This window comes from Nelumbo lutea, chromosome 4 (genome assembly GCF_056320005.1).
Source record: "Nelumbo lutea isolate HS-2025 chromosome 4, American lotus-T2T, whole genome shotgun sequence".
Lineage (NCBI taxonomy): Eukaryota > Viridiplantae > Streptophyta > Magnoliopsida > Proteales > Nelumbonaceae > Nelumbo > Nelumbo lutea.
Window position 1 is genome coordinate 68,194,328 of NC_142687.1, and position 23,091 is coordinate 68,217,418.

Here is a 23,091-nt window from a genome sequence, read left to right on the forward strand (position 1 = left end):
ACAAAGGAAATATATGTATAGACATGATATTTTTACAAGGCACTATGCGACCTAAAAAGGCAACCTACCCGGACTCAGGCCAGCTTGCGCGAGCTTTTCCTCAGTCAAGTAGTTCGAACAGAGGAAGCCTTCCGATGCCCAGGACAACATCGTTTTCCGAATCTCAAGGTTCAACTCGGCCCCGGGGTCCTGGATGGCGCACCTCCAAGAAGTTGGGAAGGGCCACCCCTCGGAGTTACGGACCACAAAATAGTCCTGCTTTCAGGCAGGAATCTTGTTCAGTAGCTCGTACAAGAGCTTATAGCCGTGACGGGGAAAGGTAGTAAAAACGCTTTTCCGGAGGAGATCCGGGAGCGGCATTCTCGATGTAGAGAATAGAAGTGAAAATATCAAGGTCGAGGGGAAGACAATACTCGTAGCACAAAGAAATGGTCCTAACCATGTTCTGGATGGCGTCGGGATGGAGTTGGTCGGTGGTGACGTTGAAATGGTTTAACACCTCTACTGTTAGGGGGTGCAGGGGAAAATGTAGGCCAGCCTCGAGCTGCTCTTGGAAAATCACTATATCGTTGGGACCATGTTCCCAAGGAAAGTTACTAGTGGGGATACAATAGAGGAGGTCCTCGGGAATGTGAAAGTAACGGATTAGAGACCTGAGTCTCTCCACCGTCATGGAGGAGGGGCCGAAGGTGTAAGGCTCCCTCCCCCGAGAAGTAAAGGCCACATCACCGGAGGTCTCCCGAGCCTCCGGAACCTGCTCCCAAGCTCCCCCTGAGCTCGAGGGAGCGTCGTCGTCCTGGTTACCATCCCGGGAATAAACATGGTACGGATACCCAGACATGGTTGACAGAATGATTAAGACTCACCGAGAAAAAAACAAAATGGTATGAACAGAAGAGCTCAGGCAGACTAGATGGATGCGTGACCTCAGAATCCGAAGATAGCAAGTTAGCGTGAAAGAAAATGAGGCCCAGGGGGCCCTCCTATTTATAGTCACTGCGCCTCCAAATCAACGGCCCAAATTGAGGCAGATCTGACGATTCACAGTCAAGCTGACCGCACGCCTTCTGAAATCGAAATGTGACTGGCTGCACACTTCCCATGATTGAAGTAATGGCGGCTGCACGACATCCAAAGTTAAGAGCCACTTCAACACATTTTTCAGTATTCGAAAAGTTAGAAATCCCCTGATTCTCGTGCACACACTTTATATGAGCAGTCAACCAAGTTTGAACTTTGGTCAAATCAACCCATCACACTTCATGAACTCCTCACGCTAAGGTAGCACTCTTAGCCCGAGGAGTGGGGGAAAATTGATGGAGGATGATTTGACCCGACCCATTGAGATGATGACACATGGATCTGACTCAGCACAAGCAATAGCTCAGCATCACAGCCCGATTGCAACTAAGTAACAAGCCTATAGAACAGCTCACTACGCCAAAGCTCATTGTAGGGGGAGCTCGCTATAACGCGAGCTCCAGGTTCCCCGAGCTACTAAGAAGGGAATACTCCAAGACTAATTCAGCTCGCGAGCTAGGGTAACTAGCTCGCTCCAACACTTAGGCAGAAGAACTGCCCCAAAGACAACCACGATGAGGGCCACCTCGAAGTATCCCTCGGAGCTCGCTACAAAGTAACTTGCAACTAGGCAACATGACGCCCTCAGGAAGCTTCTATCTGACAAGGCCGTACCCGTCAGACTACACCACGTCTCTCAACTGACAGCACAGTCCCTGCCCATTTGACAGTTTGCACCCACGTCTCTCAACAGATGGTGGTGTGCCTGTCCCTTTGGGACATATCACTCATCCAAGTGGGTAAACGTTGTAACGATCACCTGCGCAGCCCTGGTAGGTAACGGCGGCGACAAGAGCCCAGTGGCGATTAAGCCCGATTTGACAAGAACGCCCCTATAAAAGCCCTTTAATCGAAGGGGAGAACTCTCACTCTCGGATTTGGATCTTCGGAGTATTCCCGCCGGGCAAATCCCCTGGGAATCCTTCACCTTCGTCTTCTCAGGTGCCATCCGTTGCCAGCAAGGAGCCAGTCAACAGCCAGTTATGAGTGCCCGGATCATGCCACATCAAATACCACAAGCCATCATAGCAAGGCGGTGTGCAACCCTATTAGTAATTCTAGGAAACTGAGAAAAGTTGCACATAGCAAAGCCGGACACTAAACTCATGCATTATGCCAATTTAAGCCTTCCCCCTCCCATGCCAAGATACTGGCAAACGAATGAGACCTCAGTGAAAGCGACGAATAATATTTGCATGGAAGAAATGAATTAGAAACGAATTAGTACTTATCACAACACACTAACTTTTCAAGGTAGTGGTAATAGCGGGATTTGAATTTGCATCTCCAATAGACTTCCCAACTAACATGCCAATCGAGCCACCACTCAGTTGGATTATCCTTTCAGCCTTAGTGGGGCGAGTTCGGCTTCAGTCAAGGCAAAGCCCATTCGAGCTACTTTTACTGCCTTGCATTGAATATCTCTATACTTGTGTGCTTTATTTCATAGGGAGATATTTCCATTGTAAGATTGCAAAAAGCTGTTTGAACGGTGTGAACATACATTTGCCCTGATAGAAATCGATGTCTATTGGGGCCGAGACCCTACTTGGTAATGAGTGCATTATTTGACACTTTATTTCTCTTACTACTTATAAGCCAGACTTAGATAGCTAAGGGTAGATGTTTAGCGGAGAATGGAGATGAATCAGAACAGTTCATGGGCTTGGCTATGGCTTGTAAACTAGCCCTGGAAATAAATGTCTTGTACATGTCTAGCTCCAAATTTACAAACCCATTTGAGGAGGAAAGGATGCATACATCTACATCTTTAGTTCCACAAAGTAAGGTGGTGTTCGACAATAATGGTTTTTTTTTATTTCTAAAATAAAAAAACTAATACATAATTACGGCAACAAAATTGTTTTTGATAACATGGCAGGTATTTTTGCTTTAAGGCTCAGTTTGGAAAGAGTACAAATGCAAATTTGTATAATACAAATACAAACAAAATAATACAAAATACAAGGTTTTGAACTTTAAATATTTGCATTTGTACTCCTTCCAAACCGTGCCTTATGGAGAAAAAAGACATTCACATTGTCCAACCCTCTAAAGGGCGTTATACAATAATGTTTTTATTTTTTATTTGTTTTTGAAATTGCCATATCAGCAAAATATATACAAATGCATTCTTAAATTCTATTTTTGTTTTCAAAGAGAAAAACAAGTTAGTTTTATTTCAAAAAACAATAGATGTTTTTGAAAATAAAAACAAAACATAATTTGCAAAACAACTGATAATTTTGATATTTATCACTTATTTTTATTTAATATCATAAATACATAGTTATATATATATATATATATATATATATATATATATATATATATATATATATTCCATTTTATCTTATTTATATTTTATTATTTCATTATGATGTTATCGATTGACCACTGACCCACCACCTGTACAGAAAAACAGCTCCATTTCCATGTCAATTTTGCATCACTGCATTAGACCATTTGCCCTCATATATATCATTATCCAAACACAAAAAAAAAAAAAAAAAAAAAAATTGTTAGAATTCACAATCTATATCCAATATCATGGCTGGAGTTCCATGGTTGGTCAAAATGTCTTTCTCCTCTATTGATATTAGTTCTTTTCCACTGACCTACTTGCAGGTGCATCGAAGTACAAGAGCTAATGAGCAACAATGTACTAACTACATCGTGTTGCTATATGATATAGTGTGTGATTTACTATGAATAAATAGAAGGAAAAGGAAGAACAAAAAAACAAAGCTTTCTATTGATTGATCTTCTTTTTACTACGGTTTACATCTTTCGACCTCCTGTTTATACGTAGATTAACCATGCATAGGACAAAGTTTCACTTGCTCCTACTTCTGATTCTACTTTCCATGGTCCCCATTGTCTTCTATGATGATGCTATGCCTGCCAGCAATTCTCGAGACCCTCCCAAATGTGTTGGAACACGTTGCCTTATCTCTTCAAAAGCGCACATCGTCTCCGAATCAAGCCCTCCGGCAAACTACACAATTGAATAGAAATAACTGAATTAGGACTGCATGGCTGCAATTAACCTTCATTGTGATGCATGAATAAAGAACTTAATTGAGCTCACCTCTAAAGATTGGGTTTGAAATAGAGTTCTACTCAATTTCATTATAGCTGGATAAATACATTTCAGACTGTAATATAAAGAGGATCATTGCTTGGTGCAGTTGTAAAATCTTGGGCTGATGAGAATGAGAATGAGAGGGGCCACTTCATGCATGAAAACAATGAAGGTTAGGCCTGTATCCAGTTCAACCCTCCCAAAGATCCTGGATATCTGGGATCAATATTGGGAAAATAGCCCTTCTACTGTAATGGAATCAATCAACCTAAGGTCGACTTCACAGTTCAAATACAATTTTGAGTGCTTGAAGTTAAAACCCTTGTGCAGAATTTGGGGGATCTTTTCTCCTTTCTTGTTCTATTCTCTGACAGTTAAAATTAAAATAGAAATAGGAAAAGAACTACCCAACAACTTTCCATTTCTCCCCCTAGTGAGGAAGGGAAAATTGTGTGCAAATCCTTAAGATATTTTATGAAATTCCTTAACAACTTGTTATTTCTAACTTATTTTCCAGGGAACTGAATGCAGCATTAATATTTAGGATTGCAAAGCCAAAATTTCTGTTGGCATGGAAGATCCACCAGCTGAGACCCCATATAATGCTGGTCCTGTCCCTTGCATGTTCACCATATTGATTGCTACCTAGATTCTTTCTGTCTGCCCAACAGATACCTTAATGTTATGTTTGGTTTGAAGGAAAATGTAGGGAAAGGAAGGGAAAGGTAGGAAAACCTTTACAAACCTTGTATTGGTTTCCCTTCCTTTCCCTACCTTTTCCTTCAAACCAAACATAGCTTAAATGTACATACCTTTTCCTGATAATTATATATTGCTGACTGTTCTTGGTATCCCTAATCTATACAGGAGAGTCAAACAAAATTCATGACATACCTGGTGGGCCCTATAAGCAAAACGCACACCCTGAAGCAGAAGAGCTTCCTGTGTAGATTCTCTCTCTGAATTCCGGATTGATTCAAGTTCCAGTGACACTCTTTTCATGTACATTTTGGTCAGTTTCATAGAGGCCTGCTTTATCTGTACAAAGATCAAGGATAGATATTGGACAAGTTTGACAGAATTGCCAAGTAAAACTGACAGAAGAAAATGATGGTCAGATGATAGAAATGGCACTGGCACAGAGTATGTTATAAAACAATTTAGCTCTGGAATACAAAGTAACACAAATAAATCAATGTTGTCAATCCAACAAGGACAAAAAGAACCTTATTGAGTATTGACATAAACCTGAAAATGAAAGCTTAAAAGAAATGGACACAATGAGGGTAATAGAGGTTGAACTTGAAAAAGTAATTCAATATCATAACAGTTTAAGTGGCCAAATTTTGTAGTTCTTTTCTGTACTTTTATTAGTTTAAATATAATAGGCTTTCTGCTTGGTTTGGCAAGATATAACAAATATTACTTTAAAATTTAAAACCTAAATGAAATGGTAAAGGTGAATGGCTGTAAACCACAATAACAGCTAAAAGGTGATTAAACATTATATAAAACCCTGGCTATTGTCTCTTTCTTCATCTTTCCTAATCCTAACTCCAAGGATAAATTTAATACCACATCTATATTTCATTGCCAAGTCAACCGAATCCCAGTCAGCCTTAATCCTAACTACTACATGTACCACCCACTAGTTAAAGGTGAAGAAATTATGTTCAAAATGGTAGAAATGCAATCTCTCTTGGATTAACATTTTTTAAGTTTAAAGAGGTGGCAACACTGGGTCTAGGTTAAATGTTTCAAAGAACTAATCAGAATTGAACCTTAAGACTATAACACTATATCATGCACATATTAAAGTTTTCAGTTGATTGTTGATATGCAAGAATAGGTGTAAAAGTTACCACAAATATGGAGGCAGACTACAAGTTACACAAAGATGCATATTTCAGCATCTAAATGTGTACATTAGAAACTATTAAATTCTGTGATCATTCAGTCCGTTCTTTTTTAATGTAGAGCCAAGCACAACTGCTGACATGTGGCATTTGTATGGCTGAGAAGAGGCCTATATTACACAACATGGATGTTGGAAAACGTGGGGTTACTAGTTCAGACCTGAAAATAGAATTGTATATATTCCTAGGATTGTGGAAAGATTGATTTAGAAAGTTTTTTCTTTCTATTTTTGTACTTTCTATTTTCTCTTCTTTCTATTTTTTTCTTTCTATTTATTACAGCAGCTTACTGTATAAATATGCCCATTGGCAATAGAATGAAACACATCAGTATTCTACCATTCCAAAACATGGTATCAGAGCTCTAGGTTTGTCAACCTTGAGATTTTTTCGACCTTCATTGCCAGTTTTTTGTGTTTTTCTCTTCTGGCCTTCAGTGTTGATCTGTAACCAGAAGTGTTCCTTTATTCTCCTTTCCTACTACCTTATTTTTCCTCCATTAAAAATGTCCAACATGACTGCAACAAGTGCTCCCGTCCAAACCGATGAAGGAGCAACAAATTCTCATCCTCACACTGGTGATTTGCAGAATATTCAGGCAACATATAGACTGAATGGCCAGAATTACTTGAAGTGGTCACAACTAGTGCACACCTATTTGAAGGGAAAAGGAAAAATTAGTCACCTCCTTGGAACAGGACCAAGGTCGGGCGAGCCAAATTTTGATGCTTGGGACGAAGAGGACTCCATGATTATGTCATGGTTGTGGAGTTCAACGACACCCGAGACCAGTGATACTTGTATGTTTCTTCCCTCTGCAAAGGCTATTTGGGATGCTGTCCGACGAACCTATTCCAAAGCCCATGACGCTACTCGTGTCTATGAGGTCAAAGTGAAGACTATGACGGCCAAACAAGGGAGCAGGAGTGTTATAGAGTATGCAAATCTGCTGCAAAATTTATGGCATGAGCTTGAACATTATCGGGTTCTTGAGACAAAGTGCGCAGATGATGCTGTGATCTTGAAGAATTTTATTGAAAGAGATAGGGTGTATGATCTTTTGGTCGGACTGAATGCTGAATTTGATCAGGTCCGAATACAAATTCTTGGCAAAGAAGAAGTGCCTCCATTGAATGAAGTCATAGCCGTTGTCAGAGCTGAGGAAAGTCGTCGTGGAATCATACTTGAGCCTAAAGATCCCAAAGGCTCAGCCATGGTGGCAAGGGGAGGAAGTTACAGTGGTTCAAAGGGTGAGAACAATCACAACTTGGCCCGTGACACAACCACCCGTGACTCTAACGATAACCTTTGGTGCACCTATTGCAAGAAGCCCAGACACACGAAATATCAGTGCTGGAAACTTCATGGGAAACCTCCCACATCCAGCAAGGAATGGGGAAATCGAAGAGTTTCAAAAGGAGTTCAACAGGCCCATAATGTCTCCACAACCCCGCAGCAAGAACACTCAAGTCAGGGACCATTTAATGATGAAGAAATTGAAAGGCTAAGGTGCTTACTGAAATCCTTGAAACCAAGAAGTGGTTCTGCCTCTCTTGCTCTCTCAGGTGAGTCTTTATCTCTAGGATTACATGCCTCGGCTAGTGTTTTTCCATGGATTCTTGATTCTGGAGCTACTGACCACATGACACCCTTTTCACTACATTTTCTCACCTATACACCCAGTCCTAGTAATAGAAAATTTTCGGTTGCTGATGGTTCTTTCACCACAGTTGCAGGGATTGGGAATATTCAAATTACTCCATCCCTATTACTTAAAAATGTGCTTCATGTTCCTAAGTTATCCACTAGCCTTATCTCTATACATAAACTCACCCAGGATGTGAACTGCAATATTGTGTTCTTCCCTTCTTACTGTGTATTTCAGGACCAAGTTTCGGGGAAGAAGATTGGACTTGCTAAGGAAAGAGATGGACTCTACTACCTTGAAGCAACCAGCAAATCATCTCACACTGTTATGCATGTCACACACGAGTCATTCTTATCTACCTCCAATAAAGATTTAATTTGGCGTCATCATTTCCATTTTGGTCATCCTTCATTTCCTATTTTAAAAACAATGCTTCCTTCCTTGTTTAAAGGAATTGATGTTGAAACCTTTCATTGTGATGTTACTGAACTTGCTAAGCACAAAAGGGTTTCTTTCCCAATCAGCAATAAAAGATCTTCAACTCCTTTTTATTTGATTCATTCAGATATATGGGGCCCTTCTCAAATTCCCAACATTACTGGTTCTAGATGATCCGTTACCTTTATTGATGATTGCACTAGGGTCACATGGATTTTTCTTCTTAAGTTTAAATCTGATGTGGGTACGATTCTTCCCAACTTTCATAACATGGTCCAAACTCAGTTTAGTGTGAGAATTAAAAGGTTTCGATCTAATAATGCAACAAATTATTTTAATCAGAATTTGTCCCCATTTTTTCAGAAAGAAGGCATTGTGCATGAATCCTCTTGTGTTAACACTCCCCAACAGAATGGAATAGCTGAGAGAAAAAATGGCCATCTTTGGCAAACCACCCGAGCCTCTCTTTCAAAATCAGGTGCCAAAACAATATTGGGGGGAAGCTGTCCTTACTGCTGCCTACACCATAAATAGGATACCATCTAAGGTTCTTGACAACCGAAGCCCAATACAAGTCCTTTCTCAATTTTACCCTAATATTCGAGCCTCAAATAATCTCACACCAAGAATTTTTGGCTGCACTGCCTTTGTTCATGTCCATAATAAGGGAAAATTAGACCCACAAGCAATCAGGTGTGTCTTCTTGGGATATTCCCCAACTCAGAAAGGTTATAAATGTTATCATCCAGCCACCAGAAAATTCTACACCTCCATTGATGTCACATTTGATGAAGGAAAATCTTTTTTCGCTCAACCTTATCTTCAGGGGGAGCCCTCATTAATGGAAAATAAGGCCTCGGATCTACTCTCCCTAGATGTATTACCCTCCTCACATCGTCAAGAATCACATCCCTCTGAGTCACATTCCTCTGAGCCCCACATTCCCGAGTCTCAACAAGAGTCAAACAACCCGACCATTGAACCAAATTCGGACACTGTTAACCCCACGAATGATGTGAATGATAATGTGAGATATATGCAGGTTTACTCTAGGAGGAAAAATCCAGATCCTCAACCTGTGCAAGTCCAAGATTCAACTCCTAATCCTAGAACTGAGAAATGCTTAGATCCTGAACCTACACCTTCACAGTCTGAGTATGAGTATGACCTACCTATTGCACTGAGAAAAGGAACCAGAGAATGTACTAAACGCCCATTGTACCCTTTAGCCAAATATGTATCATTCCAAAGATTCTCTAAATCCCATAAAAGTTTTCTAGCCAGCCTTAACACCATTCCAATTCCTAATACTCTAGCCAAGGCACTTTCTAATAAGGAGTGGAGAAAAGCCATGAGTGGAAATGGAGGCATTAGAAAAAAACAACACGGGAAGTTGTGGATCTACCAAGAAACAAGAAGACATTAGGTTGCAAATGAGTGTTCACAATTAAGTACAAATCTGATGGGTCATTAGAAAGGTACAAAGCACGCCTGGTAGCCAAGGGATATACACAGACTTATGGGGTAGATTATCAGGAGACTTTTGCCCCAGTAGCTAAAATGAATACAGTAAGGGTGTTACTATCATTGGCTGCTAACTATAATTGGGATTTGTAACAGTTTGATGTAAAAAATGCATTTCTCCATGGTGATCTAGAAGAGGAGATATACATGGACATTCCACCGGGTTTTGGAGAAGGCATTAAAAGGAACAAAGTTTGTCGGTTGAAGAAAGCACTATACAGTCTCAAACAATCTCCGAGAGCATGGTTTGGAAGGTTTACGAAGGTAATGCTGAGTACAGGTTACAAGCCAAGTCAAGGTGACCACACATTGTTTATCAAACACACGGCCTCAGGGGGAGTTACTGCACTATTAGTCTATGTGGATGATATAATCGTTACTGGGAATGATAAAAAGGAGAAGGAAGCATTGAAAAACTGCCTTGCCAGAGAATTTGAGATAAAAGACTTGGGGAGACTAAAGTATTTTCTCGGAATTGAAGTTGCATATTCTAAACAAGGCATCTTTATCTCTCAACAAAAGTATGTTGTTGATCTTTTGAAAGAAACAGGAAATATGGCATGTAAACCAGCTTCCACGCCTATAGATCCCAATCATAAACTTGGAGAAGCCAATGAGAATGCAAGTGTAGACAAGGAGATGTTCCAAAGACTAGTTGGAAAACTCATTTATCTTGCACATACACGACCGGATATTGCATATGTTGTAAGTGTAATAAGTCAGTTTATGCATAATCCTAAAGAAGTTCATCTGCAGGCTGCTCATCGAAATCTGCACTATTTGAAAGCCAATCCAGGAAAATGAATTTTATTCAGAAGAAATGGAGGACTAACTCTTGAAGCATATACAGATGTCGATTATGCAGGATCTCCAGTAGATAGACGGTCCACTTCTGGTTACTGTACCTTCTTAGGAGGAAACTTAGTCACTTGGAGGAGTAAGAAGCAAAATGTAGTGGCTCGGTCAAGTGTAGAGGTAGAATTCAGGGCTATGGCACAAGGAGTGTGAATTACTCTGGTTGAAGATAATTTTAGAAGACCTGAAGATTCTACGAGAAGAGCCTATGAAACTATATTGTGACAACAAGTCAGCCATCAATATTGCTCACAATCCTGTTCAACATGACAGGACGAAGCACATCGAAATCGACCGACACTTTATAAAAGAGAAACTGGACAGCAAGTTGATTTGCACTCCCTATTTGTCTACAAAAGGACAACTGGCCGATGTACTTACTAAAGGGCTCAATAGTACAGACTTTCGGAGAATTATAGCCAAGTTGGGAATGGAGGATCTCTATTCACTAGCTTGAGGGGGAGTGTTGGAAAACGTGGGGTTACTGGTTCAGACCTGAAAATAGAATTGTATATATTCCTAGGATTGTGGAAGGATTGATTTAGAAAGTTTTTTCTTTCTATTTCTTTCTTTCTATTTTTGTACTTTCTATTTTCTCTTCTTTCTATTTTTTCTTCTTTCTATTTTTTTTTCTTTCTTTCTATTTATTACAGCAGCTTACTATATAAATATGCCCATTGGCAATAGAATGAAACACATCAGTATTCTACCATTCCAAAACAATGGAAATATGGAAGGCAATCTATTTTGGAATGTCAATGTAATAATGTAGGTAGACCAAGAATTCTGAACTTTCTATTTTAAAAAGCCAAATGAGGTACCTTGAACAAATCAGGTGAAAGCATACCATCATGAAAAAAAGCAGAAAAGAGGAACGTTGATGTTTTTAAAGTGGATACTAACATTTCTTTGAGAAATATTCATAAAATTTCTCTAACATGGTAATGGGTGGAGTGTTCATGTTACATCCATGTATTTCCTCCATACAACTTTTCTTGTTTTATTGGTTGTAATAATCATTAGTTTTGCAAGGATTTAGAAAGCTAAAGGTACTAGTTCACAACATTATGAAATGAAAGCAGCCAACAGTATTTATATGGACACTGTATTTGAAAGTCCATGTTTAATTAAAATACTGGATCATAACTTATTGTTATCATTGTTAGTAGCAATCAAGTGCTAAAAAGCATAAAATAAAAAGATAATCCAACAAATTTTAAAATTAAAACTGTATAAATGTGGAACCAATGGGCAACTGGGACACTGGATTGTTGACAGTGACAAAATGAAAATCAAGGTTATCAAAACAGAAATTATACCAGCTCTGGATATGTTCCAGAGTAGGTTATGACCAAATAGTTTTTCCCTCTCTATCTATTATGAAATCAAACATTCAAAGATTATTCCTAGTCCTTGTGAGAAAGGAAAGAATCATAGACATATTTGCAAAAGTAGAACAATAAACTTCTGAAAGGAAATGGCATCAAAATAAACATACCTTACTAATCATTCCTGTGTCAAGCATCCAATCAGTTGGGACTTTACAATCCCGGTAAGACAGTATAACTGAATCCCTCAGCTTAATCAGCCTCTGAATGCTCCGCTCAGACCTTCCACACACCACACAGGAGCAGATCAGAACTATAGTTAATACAGAAAAGAAAATCTTAACTAAGCAAAATAAAACTTTCCTTCCTTTCACATACTTATCCAACAAGCTACCCATCTTCTTCAAGGCAGTATCACAAGGCATGCTGTTGTCATCATTATAGGAAGAAAGTTCACTTTCTAATCTTTTAAGATCTCGATATTCAACAGCAGCTTCACGCATGGCATCAGCTTTCCTTTCAGGCCAATTGAAGTGCTTTAGCACAGCCCTCTCATCAGCCTATACAACACAGGATGAACAATGCACTAGTAACACAGAAGGTTTTAAGGCTTGGATGGAAAACTTCCTTGGTCTAACATAACACACCATCAATAATAGACTAAGTTTTCATATATATGAATGTTCTCTTTCATATGTGTGTTGGGGTGGTTTCCTTGTCCTCCAGCCCAGCTGTCCAAGTAGGAATCCCCTTCTCCGCATATGGATAATTTCACAGGAGAAGCTTTTCTCTGGAATATTGACAGTGTAATGCTGCATTTCTCTGTGCTTGTACAAACGGTGCAGCATTGCCTGCCAAGTCTCAAAACTACAGGTAAAAATTATATCCTAAAATGAAGGAATGGTTCCTGTTGCTCTTCTAGTGATTATATTCCACTAAAAAAAAGTTGATAACTTCTTCCTCAACGTGTTACAGCTTTCTTATTATGGGAATTTTGGGCATTCACTCTCACTGAAAAAACTAGGGTCTTAGCAAATATGCCATACATGATATTAGGGAAAGAAACTTGAGTCCACCTCTTTGACTATATGGTCATGTATTGAAAAACTTTTCAAATGTAAAATAAACAACAATAAACTAATGATTGGCCAAATGACAGTAATCTGCCCCATCATGTTCCCCTGAGCTGCATCTAGCAGCATCATAATTGGAAAGAGGGTAATATTATGGCTTTGAATACAACAAGAGCAAGGACCTGCCGTTGAGATAGCTCTTATATAAGCTTTAGCATTCATTAAGCAAGGACCTGTTGTTGGAAAACATTTGCAGGTACAAATGCACCTTGACTCTAGAACAGCAAATACTTTTCAATAGCCATGTAAATAAAATCTTAAGGTTGGATAAAAGGTTTAAATATTCAGTGGACAAATTGCAGAATCTCCATAAGATATTAGATTGTTGACCATTGAAGGATTGGTTACCAATTGGATATTGATGCAGATATTAAGAGTGTTAAGGTGGAAACAACCATCATCACCCTCAAAGATGCTTCAAAGCAACATTATTTTACCAACAATGACTTAATTATCTAATACTATGCCACATAATAAATATTCCATATTTCTTTCTAGCTTCCTCTTCATAAGCAAAACAAAAAAGAACAGTTTCTTCTTTGATTTTGCAAAAAGTTTTCAGCATTACCATAAGATATTAGATTGTTGACCATTGAAGGGTTGGTTACCAATTGGATATTGATGCAGATATTAAGAGTGTTAAGGTGGAAACAACCATCATCACCCTCAAAGATGCTTCAAAGCAACATTATTTTACCAACAATGACTTAATTATCTAATACTATGCCACATAATAAATATTCCATATTTCTTTCTAGCTTCCTCTTCATAAGCAAAACAAAAAAGAACAGTTTCTTCTTTGATTTTGCAAAAAGTTTTCAGCATTACCAATGAAGAGAGTTCACCATCGAGCCAATCCACAAATTTTAGGACATCCCCTATATCCGTATATGAAGCCTCCTGAACTTTCTGAATAAGAGATTTGATAAACTCTCCTTTTGTTTCCACATCTGCTTTTATCTACATTAAGAGGTGGTCATTAATGGTTTCAATAGTACAGAAACCAATCAGCAAAAAAAAAAAAAAAACATAAATAAGGATTGCAGATGCTTACAGCTAACAAATGAGATGAACGATTTTGAATTTCTCCAACTATGCTGTTATGTGCATTATTGACCATGGGATTACTGCAACGCCCAGGTCCTGAAGTATCCTTCTTCCCCTCATGCTTTGTTAATGAATGATAGAATTCCACAAGTGATGAAGCTTTTTGTGGGTTACTTGATCTTGATGGTGCACGAGGTGGGGGTGGGGGTGGGGGTGGAGGAGGGACAGAGTTCAGTAGAACTTTTTGTTGTAGGGATGGAGGTGGAGAAAAGGGGACAGAATTCACCAACACTTTTTGTTGTGCGTCTAAGGCTTTCATTACAGGACGCGATGGTATTATAGATGTCGACTTAACAGTGTTTCCATCCTTGATGGCCTCTGTTGATCTACTATGTTCCAGCTTGTTGGCAATGAACTTCTGAACATCTTTAAATTTGGGGCTCTGGAACTTTTCTTCAATAGATTCCTTCTTCATCCAAGAGATGATATATTACTAAAGTGAAAAGAACACTAGAATGGAAAAAACTTGACATGGAATGTTACTAAAATTAAAATCATCACAGTAGCAAAAAGGAAAAAGGTTCATTGTTGGAAGACTTCAAATTCAAAAAAATAATGAGATGTGTTCTGTGCTCTTCCATTTCTTGTGTAAGAACTTTTTTTTTTTTTGATGAATGTGTAAGAACATTTTTTCCTTCGACACCAGAAGATGGTTGTTCACTTGTGACCAGCTAAAAACCATCACAAGTCAGCATAAAACAGAAAGTAGTAAATTCAACCTCTCTCCTTCAATTAAGCAGGTGATCCTTGAAAGCTCTTGAAAGAAGATTCATAAAAATCAAAATTCAGCATCTACTCAGAAATGAGGGTCATACATACAAGCATCTTCGAAAAACATCACAAGTTTAAAATGTGGCCTAAGAATGCGTGAACAAGAGAAGAAGAATCCAAGTTCAGGCTCCCGTCGAACTACTTTATATGCAACTACCAAGAAATCAGCTTAGGCATTTTACTCTTACCTTGTCGCGGGTTGCAAGAGCTGAAATCTTGGCTTCAGCAGCGGCAAGGTCCTCAGCGAACTGTCTGTTCTGTGACTCCAGCTCTACATTCAAGGTCTGCAACTTCTCCAACTGGCTCTTCAAGGCCGATATCTCAGATTGCAAATCCTTGACCAAATTCTCGCTAGCAAGGAGCTTATCTTGCAATTCCTTTCTCTTCCCATCTGGGTCATCCTCGTTCCTCTTGCAGCTGGGATCAACACGTCGGCGCGACCTGGTCAAATGCTCAGCAAGAGGACGGTTTACAGAGGGAACCGCAATTTTGACATCATCCAACTCTCCACCCTTTTGGGGTCCTCCAGCATCCTCGTTAGATTTTGGCCTGTTGAAGCCAAGAGGTCTTCTGACCTTTTGTCCGTTGTTATTTGGGTCCAGGGGAACCGATTTAGGCCTTGGTCTCAGGCTAGGTGAGACCCCATTACGAGCATCTGATCTTGGGGAACTCTTGGCTTTCGAAGAGGTCCTGAGGCGGGATGGAGTTGTGGATTGTGAGGAGCTGGGCTTGCCTTCAGTTGTTGATGTCGTTGTTTTTGAAATCTCTTGTTTCATTTCTTCCAACGTATGCCTCCCTTGAGATAGCAGAGTCTCTCTTCAAGCAAGTTGATGGAACGAAAAATTCTGGGCGTTTGATGAGAAAAAAAATACCCCTAATGTTGTTGCTGCAAGTCTGCAACCTGCAGAGACGAAAGGAAAGAGATTGTGAGGACAAAATGTGGAACAGTTTGTGAAAGCCGCGAAGCGATGAGGTAGTGAGCTTGTGGGGTTGGGTTGACCAATTGTCCGACATTAAACTGGAATGGGACCGGAGGACGATCAAGTGCCAAACAAAGCTATACACCAGGCGGGGAAGTTATTGAACCAACTTGGCAGACAGAAAAACCATCCACAACTGTCCTATCAACGAATACAGTAATCTGTGCATGCATGAGAGAGGATTTGGGTTCTCAATAAAAATATAAATAATTATTTGTAGAAAGAAGATACTAGATAGATCAGATAGAGCATTTGGCCATTTGCACAGCCCTGAATTCTGAATTCACGAGAGGAAGGGGGTCCGCTTTCCTCTCATCAGATTTGGATCTATCTGACAACAATACCTCGCAATGGAGTTGGGTAGGTCCCATCTAAGACACCAGCCCCGTTGGTTAAATGATGGGACACATCAATCTAATACTTGCCCACGACCATTACACAGTACAACAGAACAACACAGTAACGCACTCACGAGACACTGGTTCCACAGTAGAGTAGCTACTGTGGCTGTGGGTCCTTCCGAACTTCCACTGAAGTCTTATTGACTTTCAACCATCTGTAGACCCCCAGATTGGATTGGAAGCCAATTGGAGCACATCTGTCCTTGAAATTATAGACATATGTATTCATTCATTACTTCATTAGCCTGGGTAAATTATGATCCAAGTTGTCTCCCGGTCCACTTGCGCAACAGAGCAAGGGTTGGTTTGGAAGTCACGCTTAAGCCCCCAACTTCCAACCTCGTTAACTTTTGTCAATTTGTCGGCTATCTTAAGGATGATACCACAGATTTTGGTTTTGATTTATGAAGGATCAGGATCACACACTCAGACTCAGAGTCTAAGGTTCGATTTACCTTTGTTTGTCGGATTGGAATCTAGCTCAAACCCTAGCCCCACCCTATCCGCACAAGTCACATTAATCGAAGGGTGGGAGTTGGTCACCTATGATCTAATCTAACAACACCATCTGTTTTTATTATGTTTCAAGGGACAAAATGTCGAATGTTGGAGAGGGGGGATTCCGCTAGCTAAAACCTGGATGGGGGCCATGGGGATATCGTAATTCTTTAGCAGATAGGGCCAAAAATCGCCGTCCCTAAGGAAGCATCACAGTATCATCGGTAGGGAAGGGTGATGACCTCAGAAGGGAATAATTGCTGACAGGATGACGATGCCTGCATCACAAGCGTCAGTCGTATCACTGCAAAATTTGATTAGCCAACTAGAAACTGTTGAGAGATTTCTCACAAGGAAAAAGAAAAACAGCGAAACACAAGCAACCAATCGACCAATTAAGTAGAGTCACAGATGTTTGTTCCATTATAGATGCACGCATAGCGTATCTATCTTATTGTTTAATTTCTTCAAGAGTCATTCTTTCTCATAAATTAGAGAAAAGTTAATGCGCAATGGGGTTGGAAACAGCCCGGATTAACTGCACTTATGGCTGTCTCAACAGCTGTTTAACTAATTGTTCATTTGGGAGGGCTGAGCCGGCTGTTTTGAGGTTCTCTAGATAAGTTATATTTATCTAAAGAGGTTGAAGAGAACAGTACAAAATCCGGATTTTTTTCATCAAATATGTAAAGTATGCCCATGAAAACTTGAAAAGCTCACCTAAGAAATCCAAAAGCCACCGCATGTCAGCAATGTAGGCAAGTGAAATATTGGAATGGTTGTGGGGCATATACACTTGATGGCTGATGTGGGGCGTTTCTTAAACAGCCCTAACACAGCCATCAAGTGCAACTAATCCGGTGCTTTGCATGAAACACATGTGATATTCAAAAGTCTCTTTATAAACAGTCTTTGAACCTTTTATTTAAAACAACGATAGCCTAGATTAATGTGCAACCATTGAACCTTGATTCGGTTTATGACGACTAAAACTTGCAGTACTTGTACAGAGAACGAACAGAGAAGACTCATCAATTTATTATAGAAATATTTTATTTTATTTTATTTTACTTCATAACAAGTAACACTAGACTATTTTGAAATAATGAAAACAAACAACAGTACCAAATATATTACTCCTCCCAAGGCACATGACAATGGGTCCTAAGTAGTATATGAATGCAGAAGAGTATATTTGTAAGTCAGCACAATCTCACTGTTTTCAGCACGGGAATTACCTTTTAATATCCAAGAATTAAAAATTATTTTCTGTATATATAAAATACTTTTCCTCTCACAGCCAGAGAGCTTATCAAGAAGCTAGTTGACACTTTCTTCTAAATTATTTCATCTTCTATGATATATCCATGATTTCACATTCTTCAATTCTTATATATTTTTATTATTGAATTTGAATTAAAACTTTATTCAAGGTTAAAAGAGTTCTAGAAATAGACCGACTCTCTCTCTCTCATATGTATATGGGATCTTAACACTCTAGAGCAAGCGTTGGTCTTTAGACTATAAGGATTGGAAAGTTCTAACTGTGCAAGTGGGTTGTACAATTACAGCCGTACTCGGGAAGGGTTTCTTTTTTTATGGGTATGCTCAAAAAAAGGTCAATAAATTAGACTGATGGAGACATCAGAAAGTGCCAAGAAACCAAAACAAAATCCAAAGAAGAACTTATTTTGTACACTGTTACATAATGAAATGGAGACGGCCTTTTTGTTATTTGTCTCTTAACTCATTATTGCAGTAGAATGACTCGTAAGCTCAGTTTGAAAGGAGTACAAAATCTTGTATTTTATATTATTTTGTATGTATTTATATTGTAATATTTGTATTTGCATTCTTTTCAAACTGAACTTCAAGATAAACAAAAGATGTAAGAACACAGTGGGCAAATTTTATGTCAAAGGGGTAAAAGGGATTCCCAGGGAAGAGGGAAGTGACCGATATTTTGTATAGAGAAGTGTTTGGTATAATTGATTTTCAAAGAAGGTTTAAGGGGGTCAGTGAACAGTTATTGGTTATTATGCTTTCGTACCCTTATTATTTGAGCAGAGTGCTTGCTAACTAAAAGCTCATGATGTATAATAACTGTTGTTACCAAAGATAAAATGGGTAACAATGCTTGCTAACTTTTATGGTCATTATTTAGCAACGTAGAATCATGATGTATGGCAAATATAGGGTGGATTTGGGATTTTAGCCATTTATTTTACTCAAAATCTTGGAGTATCATTAAAAAACAAAAATAAATAAATAAATAGTATGAATATAGAAACACTACAATACAAATGTGAAAAAGTAATATATATATCAAAAATTTTCCTTAAATTCCAAGTGTGAACTAGGAAGTTTCAGACCAAAAAGAGGAACAGGGTCAGGGGTCAACCAGTCCCGAGTTAGCTCATATTTGGGAATGCTTCTTTTAAGTGCTTATTGGGACAAGTGCTTAAAAGATTCCAAAAGCACCTGAAAAAGCCGATTTGGACGTTTGGTAAAAAAAGCCCAATAAGTACTTTTTTACCAAAATAAGCCCAGTTTGAAGAAGCCGAAAATTTGTGTTTTTTCATAAAGAAGCGTCTATTGTTTTTTTTTTTTCCATCCTTTAGTGCTCAAAATACCTATACTACCCTGCTTTTGAAACATGAGCTTTTTCACCAACACTCATAAATTGCTTATTTAAAAGCACTTATTTGAAAAGCCCATTTAAAAGCAGTAAACACTCCAAACACCATTTTGGTGAGTTCAGGTTCTGAAATTTGAATGGATCCAACACCCCTTACAGGAGATAGCTTTTTTGAGGATTTATTTAGAGCTAGAGAACATAGTAAGTGGCGTTTTAAAAGTGTCAATGCACAGCTGGAGACAGACCTGTAGTTGTTAAAATTGTTAACCATGTGCTTCTTAAGATCAAAAACAACTTTGCACCAGTTACAAGTTAAAACTAAGAATTAAATCTAAAGGATGAAAAGTAAAAGTTTTTTAGAACTTTTTATTGGGGCAACCAAAAAGGTGCTATAATCGTAGATGGAATGGTTGTCTAATGGGTTTCTTTTAATGATATTGGATGACCATATCCCACTTTTAATGATATTGGATAATCATATCCCACCCCCTACCATCACAGTACACAGATTGATTTAACTCATTTAAGCTTTATAAAGCCTTTTTCTTTTTTCTTTTTTTCTTTTTTTTTACCTCTAGCACTAAAAACTGTAAGCACAAGAAAAAGTAACCACTGACAAAATAAAAAATAAAATGAAGCAAAGCTCATGACAAGCACCAATGACCCATTCCTCCCATCTCCATAGTCCACACAACACAAGAAAAGAAAAGAGAATGCAATGACAAGGTGAAGAAATAGGACGGTGTGCTAAGGCCCAGACAGGGAGGCTTATTCCAAAGGCCCAAAGCCATACACGAACTCACACTGAGATAAGAATGTAAGCAATCAATTATTGTACCTTAGGTCTAGGAGTGCTATCCATCAAATCCACATCACTTTCGCACTTATTTCCACCCCTCCTCAACGCTCCCCAAACATCAAGAATGTGTTGTAAAAGCAAGATCATTTGCTGTTCATGAATGTTAATGTCACTCTCTCCTTTATTCTCACCCTTTAATTTTCTTTATAGTTTATACCCGTTTAAATTATTAAATATTGCTGGTGTACCCTCCTCACCGGTCACCAATGACCAATCCCATCTAAAAACACAATGGAAAATCAAAATCCTTAATTTATGTAAAGCAAAGCCAGTACTGTAGTAGCAGATCTCTAATTCTTCTTTTATATCCTTTGATCCCTAACGTGAGGTCACGTGCAGGAGTTTGTTGAAGTGGTTGTTGCTTTTTCCTTGATTCATTCACTTTCCTTAGGCTTTGTTTTGTTGCAGTGCAATTTTATTTGCACTAGTATAAATTCATGGAGTGCAAATGAAAAGAATGTAAATTCTAGTTTAATTTTGTTTTGGGTTTTACTGTAGGGAAAATTTGGGCCCAGTGTCACTTTGGTCCCCAAACTTTAAAATGCGATAATATAGTACCCGAACTTTCAAAACATGCCAATCTAGCATGTATCATTAACCGGCTGTTAAGTGGCATTTGAAAAGACACAAATGCCCTTCGAATCTCACCTAATTCTCTTTATCAATCATTCATACATTGGCAAAGTATGAAAAGTCTCAAATTCTTGCCTCTTTTATTTAAGAAAGTTGGGGTCGCGTCTGAGTGGACATTTTAGTGACCCCAAATTCATTGAATAGAAGAGACAAGAATTTGGGACTATTCATTTTTTTGTCAATTTTCAATGGTTGATAAAAAGAATTAGATGGCACTCTAAGCGTATTTGTGTCTTTTTAAATGCCACTTAATGATTGATTAACGGATTGATCAATGGCTGGTACTGAATTAGCATGTTTTGAAAGTTTGGATTCTGAATTGTTGCATTTTAAAGTTCGAGGAACAAACCCTTTTACTTTATTTGCTTTCGGTCTTATTCTATTTCATTTGTATGGCAATCAAACAAAATAAAATAAATTTTCAAATAAAAATAAATTAAAAATTTTCACTAAAACATTTGCACTACCATAGTTTTGCATTATTATAAATAAATTCACATTGCAAACAAACACAGCCTTAGCCAATGCAAAGAACCGAGAGAAAAGGGAATGTTGGGAACGAATGTTGTTTTCAGATAAATGAGCAAAGTACCGGAAACCGATCACTTTTCAGATAGTAAAAGAAGTCACTGCAAATTCCATGAATGAATGATATTGAAACTACGATTAACAACTGACAATAAATTACCGTTACAAAATAAATTTAAGGGGAAAAGAAACAACGAACAGCAAATGCAGGTATTCTGAACGGTTTTTCGTGAAATTAAACTTTCCACCAGAAGTTTGTGTAAATGTAGCAGACAAGAGAAATTATAGAGAGATTGTCAATTTGTCATAGGGAGGAAAGAACATCCATGTCTTAAATATTAAAGAAAAAACAAACCTATAATAAAACAGAGAGTGTGTTCTCAAGTTCAATGTGAGGCTAAACCAGAAACTTGCAGAAACATAAGAAGAAAATAACAGAGAACAACTAAACCAGAAACTTAGCTCAACCACAGCAACAAAAACACCAACAACAGACCAAATTTCGCCAAGTCTTCTATAAACATGCATATATTCACAAAATAGTCTATATACCAGATGTGCAATGAGACTATACTCTGAAAACAGAGTCAGAGAAAAATAGATGTGTAGTTTAATACCTTAAAAAGCCCGAGAGTCGAACATAAATTACTTATCCTTCAGCTAAATCTCATTTCCAAACCTTCATTTCTGCAACAGAAAGAGATAAAAAATAATTTACTAACGAAGAAGAACAAGAAGAAAGAGGAATTTTGGGGTTTTCTGTTGTGCAGAGAGAAAACGCCGTACCTGAGCTGAGATAAAAGGTGAAAAGAACTTGTCGTCGTTGGTAGCGGGTTCGCATCAATTAAGCTTCACATGTGCCTTTTATAATTTTCCGAGGTGGAAGGGCATCTTCGTGTGAAAGCCAAAATGTTATATGTGAGACCGGATCTGCTACTCACCTAGGGCGCCTCATACCGGCCTCACCTGTACATCTCACCTTGCATTGTTACCGATGCATGGTGGGATGTGCATGTGAGGTCGGTGTGAGTAACAGATCACTCGTTACATATTCACATTCACATTAACTCGTTATATGTGGGTGAATGTGAATGTGAATGTGAATGTGAATGGCGTTATCTTATTCTTACGATGGTTGTGATGGTCGTGACGAGTACTGAGTAGCTGCGGCAGGGAGAATATGAGAATATGTAACTCACGTGCCAGTACTCATGCGTCCTCTGATTAATTCCCTCCATCGGAATTGGATGGTTTAGATTTGAGATTACGCAGGGGGAGAATCCCTACTCCCCTACTCACTGTTACTTTTTCAGGGTCCTTGCATGGAGTACATGTGTCTTCACTCCCGCAACACAATTTTCTAAATCAATGGTCAGATGAGAATGATTTTGGTCTTTGGACAACTTGCGTTGGTGGGCCACCACTCCTACAGGCTACAGCCTCCAGTACAACAGAATTGAGAACTGGGAAGTGGCTCAAGCTCAAGGGGATGCTAACTTGCAAAGCCCCTGTTTGAGAGTGATTATCGTAACAAGTATTTATGAGTATTTGGCAATGTTTTAAAAACCGTCCCGGAGGCTTAACTGTTTTTGCCTCCGGGTCGTGGGTCAGTTCGATTGGTCGGGTTGAACCGTTCACGTCAATATATATATATATATATATATATATA

The 23,091-nt window shown here is 38.7% G+C and overlaps 1 protein-coding gene across 7 annotated transcripts; it reads right to left on the minus strand.

Moving 5' to 3' along the window:
• Positions 1-3,648: 3,648 nt before the first annotated feature.
• On the minus strand, positions 3,649-22,292 carry LOC148860973 (hydroxyproline-rich glycoprotein family protein). Of its 7 annotated transcripts, none has more exons than XM_088941064.1 (10): positions 22,209-22,284; positions 22,040-22,109; positions 17,007-17,042; positions 15,074-15,786; positions 14,062-14,523; positions 13,836-13,967; positions 12,253-12,434; positions 12,045-12,156; positions 5,060-5,203; positions 3,649-4,078 (listed from the first exon to the last, which is right to left on the minus strand). In XM_088941064.1, exons 4-10 carry the CDS (start codon positions 15,659-15,661, stop codon positions 3,965-3,967), a joined length of 1,734 nt encoding a protein of 577 aa, XP_088797190.1. In that variant the 5' UTR covers positions 15,662-15,786; positions 17,007-17,042; positions 22,040-22,109; positions 22,209-22,284; the 3' UTR covers positions 3,649-3,964. The 7 variants fall into 7 exon arrangements, with proteins under 7 accessions (XP_088797190.1, XP_088797193.1, XP_088797191.1 ...); XM_088941067.1 differs by having other exon boundaries at positions 14,062-14,520; positions 22,209-22,277; XM_088941065.1 differs by lacking the exon at positions 17,007-17,042 and having other exon boundaries at positions 14,062-14,520; positions 22,209-22,292.
• Positions 22,293-23,091: the final 799 nt, after the last annotated feature.

What these genes read in the sequence shown, in the direction of transcription:
- LOC148860973 (XM_088941062.1), bottom strand. Translation starts at nt 15,661, where the DNA reads ATGAAACAAGAGATTTCAAAAACAACGACATCAACAACTGAAGGCAAG. An exon ending in ATGGTGAACTCTCTTCATTG is followed by an intron (nt 12,435 to 13,835) that starts GTAATGCTGAAA and finishes TGTGTTGTATAG; the next exon opens with GCTGATGAGAGGGCTGTGCT. An exon ending in ACACAGGAATGATTAGTAAG is followed by an intron (nt 5,204 to 12,044) that starts GTATGTTTATTT and finishes ATCTTTGTACAG; the next exon opens with ATAAAGCAGGCCTCTATGAA.